The following is a 4,249-nucleotide window of genomic DNA, read 5'->3' on the forward strand; positions in this document are numbered from 1 at the left end:
TAGGTGATATTTTTCTCATGAGTTCTGGTACCACAGAACCCACCCTCTAGCACCCACTCTTTGTTCTGGCACCTCCCAATTTACAAATTAAGCTCTGCTTCAAATTTTAAATACTTTTTTGCCCCACTGTACAGTGTGGTGGTATATAGTATGGTGATATATAGTATGTTGAGGTCACCCTGCTTGAGACTTAAAGTAATGTTGCCCTTGCTCAACCAAGACCATGGTTATGGTAGAGTGATTGGTTAGTAAGGACACTGCTTTATACCGAGACCATGGTTATGGTAGAGTGATTGGTTAGTAAGAACACTGCTTTATACCAAGACCATGGTTATGGTAGAGTGATTGGTTAGTAAGGACACTGCTTTATACCGAGACCATGGTTATGGTAGAGTGATTGGTTAGTAAGGACACTGCTTTATACCGAGACCATGGTTATGGTAGAGTGATTGGTTAGTAAGAACACTGCTTTATACCGAGACCATGGTTATGGTAGAGTGATTGGTTAGTAAGGACACTGCTTTATACCGAGACCATGGTTATGGTAGAGTGATTGGTTAGTAAGGACACTGCTTTATACCGAGACCATGGTTATGGTAGAGTGATTGGTTAGTAAGGACACTGCTTTATACCGAGACCATGGTTATGGTAGAGTGATTGGTTAGTAAGGACACTGCTTTATACCTAGACCATGGTTATGGTAGAGTGATTGGTTAGTAAGAACACTGCTTCGTGAGTGTGAAGTGTTGTTGTACAGAGGTCCCTGGGTTCATGTCCAGAGCCAGACAGGTACAGAACTCACTCTGTTCCACAAAGTTCTGTGGAAGATTTGCTAACAGAGGAGAGTGGTTATGTATCTAAGTACAAATTTAACCATCAGAATAATGTTTATTTTGTGTTCCTTACTCCTTACTTACACATCCCATCATTGACATCGTCAAAGCCAGACCTTGTCTGTCTCTCCTTCTTGCTGGTTGACTAGAGTGGAAATCTATAGTATATAGATGTATAAGTATAACTTATATATACTGAGTGTACCAAACATTAGAAACACCTTCCTAATATTGAGTTGCACCCCGCCTTTTCCATCAGAACAGCCTCAATTCGTTGGGACATGGACTCTACAAGGTGTTTGCAAGCGTTCCCCAGGGATGCTGGCCCATGTTGACTCCAATGCTTCCAACAGTTGTGCCAAGTTGGCTGGATGTTCTTTGGGTGATGGACCATTCATGATACACACAGGAAACTGTCGAGTGTGAAAGCAGCATTGCAGTTCTTGACACAAACCGGTGCACCTGGCACCTACTACCCTGTTCAAAGGCACTTAAATATTTTGTCTTGCCCATTCACCCTCTGAATGGCACACATACACAATCTATGCCTCAATTGTCTCAAGGCTTAAAAATCCTTAAAATCTTCTTAACCTGTCCGCTCCCTTCATCTACACTGAAGTGGATTTAACAAGTGACATCATTAAGGGATCATAGCTTTCACCTGGATTCACCTGGTCAGTCTTTGTCATGGAAAGAACAGGTGTTCATAATATTTTGTTTGCATAATATTTATGCAAAACAAGTGAATTTACCATATGTCCATGGTCTTATACTTCAGCGGGAGCCGGTGGTGCGTGTGTTCAGTGCCGTGACGGGGGAGACCCTCTCAGTCTTGGGCACTGTGTTTCTCCTGAGTACGTCTGTGGCCAGGCTCATGACCCTGGTGTCCCAGCAGTGTGGGCTTCCCGTCAGCTCCTTCAGGCTGAGCTCTCCCACCGGCCTGCAACTCTACGACTGCAACAGGCTGCACGACTACGCCATTGACCTGGGTATGACCTTCCTTGTGCAGTAGATCAATGGTCCTCTGGCTCAACACCTTATGGATGTAACACAGAGACAAATGGACTGTATGGAACACATTCTTGGTTCATGGCAACCAGGAGGACAACCTGCATGTGTCTCTGTCTCCCAGGGGCTACTCTACGGTTGGACACCTGGGATGGGTGGGCGGAGTTCCTCAGAGGCTGCTTCCTGGGACACAGACTGACCGTCCAACGACACCTGTCTAGAGAGAGACCTGTGATGAGGTCAGAATACACATCTACACACTGAACTGTATGATAGACTTACTATCAACAGTGATGGTACTGAATCTTTATATAGCTCACAATGATAGTACTGACCCTGTATATAGCTTACAATGATAGTACTGACCCTGTATATAGCTTACAATGATAGTACTGACCCTGTATATAGCTTATAATGATGGTACTGACCCTGTATATAACTGACAATGATGGTACTGGCCCTGTATATAGCTTACAATGATGGTACTGACCCTGTATGTAGCTTACAATGATGGTACTGACCCTGTATGTAGCTTACAATGATGGTACTGACCCTGTATGTAGCTTACAATGATGGTACTGACCCTGTATATAGCTTACAATGATGGTACTGACCCTGTATGTAGCTTACAATGATGGTACTGTCCCTGTATGTAGCTTATAATGATGGTACTGGACTTCTGTATGTAGCTTACAGATAGTAATTGACCCTGGGTATGTAGCTTATAATGATGGTGTACTGACCTCTGTATGTAGCTTATATTATTATGTATTGACCCTGTATGTAGCTTACAATGATGGTACTGACCCTGGTATGTAGCTTACAATGATGGTACTGGACCCTGTATGTAGCTTACAATGATGGTACTGACCCTGTATATAGCTTACATGATAGTAATTGACCCTGTAAGTGTAGCTTACAATGATGGTACTGACCCTGTATGTAGCTTACAATGATGGTACTGACCCTGTATGTAGCTTACAATGGCTGGTATTGACCCTGTATGTAGCTACAATGATGGTACTGACCCTGTATGTAGCTTACAATGATGGTACTGACCCCATGTAGCTTATAATGATGGTACTGACCCTGTATGTAGCTTACAATGATGGTACTGACCCTGTATGTAGTTTACAATGATGGTAATGTCCCTGTATTACAGCTTATAATGATGGTACTGACCCTGTATGCAGCTTACAACATAGTACTGACCCTGTATGTGCAATCTATAATGATGGTAATGACCCTGTATGTAGCTTACAATGATGGTACTGACCCTGTATGTAGCTTATAATGATGGTACTGGACCCTGTATGTAGCTTACAATGATGGTACTGTCCTGTATGTAGCTTACAATGATGGCAATTGACCCTGTATGTAGCTTATAATGATAGTACTGACCCTGTATGTAGCTTATAATGATGGTACTGACCCTGTATGTAGCTTATAATGATAGTACTGACCTGTATGTAGCTTATAATGATGGTACACCCTGTATGTAGCTTATAATGATGGTATTGACCCTGTGTATGTAGCTTATAATGATGGTACTGACCCTGTATATAGCTTACAATGATGGTACTGACCCTGTATGTAGCTTATAATGATGGTACTGACCCTGTATGTAGCTTATATTCTCTTGTTTTTTCCTTCATATGTTTTTCTCTTACCCCTGATATTTAATACTGCATTGTGGGAAAGAGTTTGCAAGTAAGCTTTTTTACTGTACAGTTTTATAACCCACTGGATCTTGTGAACTTGACAAAAAAAAACTTGAAACATGTTATAAATACATTGATTCTGTATTATTCAGGTTCCAGCTCCGGATGGCACTCTACATCGCTGCTTCTCTGGGCCACCTGGACCTGGCCGGCTGGCTGCTGGAGAGGGTGCGTGTCATTGAGCCGGTGGGGGTTCACCCTTACCGTGAGTGGTGCCACCAGACGGCCCACCCGGCCGTGCCCGCTGTCGCCTCCATCGGCGCGGCCAGCTCACCATCCTCAAACTCTTTATCGCCAGCAGCGTTCTGACCCTTGCCTGTCGGGATCCCCAGGGTCGTGACCCCTGAGGATAAAAGCCCTTCAGTATGGCCACAGGGGTGTGTGATCACCTGGCCACCAAGCTGTGCTCTGTGGTGGTCCTCCCAGGTATGGCCCTGCCCATGCGGACATACCTCCAGATAAAGGGCTGGGTGAGGCTGGGGCAGAGGAGGGCAGCATCCAGGCACTGCATGGGCCTCAACAGGGCTCCGTTCAGGACCAGGGTGGGCGACACGGTCCTGGTGGACGGCTTCACCCTCCCCAAGATGTCCTCCAAGCCCAGGAGGAGTGAGGCCAAGGCGGGTATCAGGGTGATGTCCACAGCCTCTCGACGTTTGACCCCCATCAACTGCCCATCTCATGTATCCT

At 44.9% G+C, this 4,249-nt stretch overlaps 1 protein-coding gene across 1 annotated transcript; it reads left to right on the forward strand.

Moving 5' to 3' along the window:
• Positions 1–1,611: 1,611 nt before the first annotated feature.
• On the forward strand, positions 1,612–3,871 carry LOC124030888 (protein ANKUB1-like; the record flags this gene model as incomplete). The annotated part of the gene is made up of 3 exons (XM_046342028.1): positions 1,612–1,822; positions 1,966–2,080; positions 3,655–3,871. Coding segments are annotated over 3 exons (543 nt in total), but the record flags the coding sequence as incomplete, so codon positions are not given.
• Between the last annotated feature and the right edge of the window lie 378 nt (positions 3,872–4,249).

The sequence above is a fragment of the Oncorhynchus gorbuscha genome, unplaced genomic scaffold, assembly GCF_021184085.1.
Source record: "Oncorhynchus gorbuscha isolate QuinsamMale2020 ecotype Even-year unplaced genomic scaffold, OgorEven_v1.0 Un_scaffold_17674, whole genome shotgun sequence".
Lineage (NCBI taxonomy): Eukaryota > Metazoa > Chordata > Actinopteri > Salmoniformes > Salmonidae > Oncorhynchus > Oncorhynchus gorbuscha.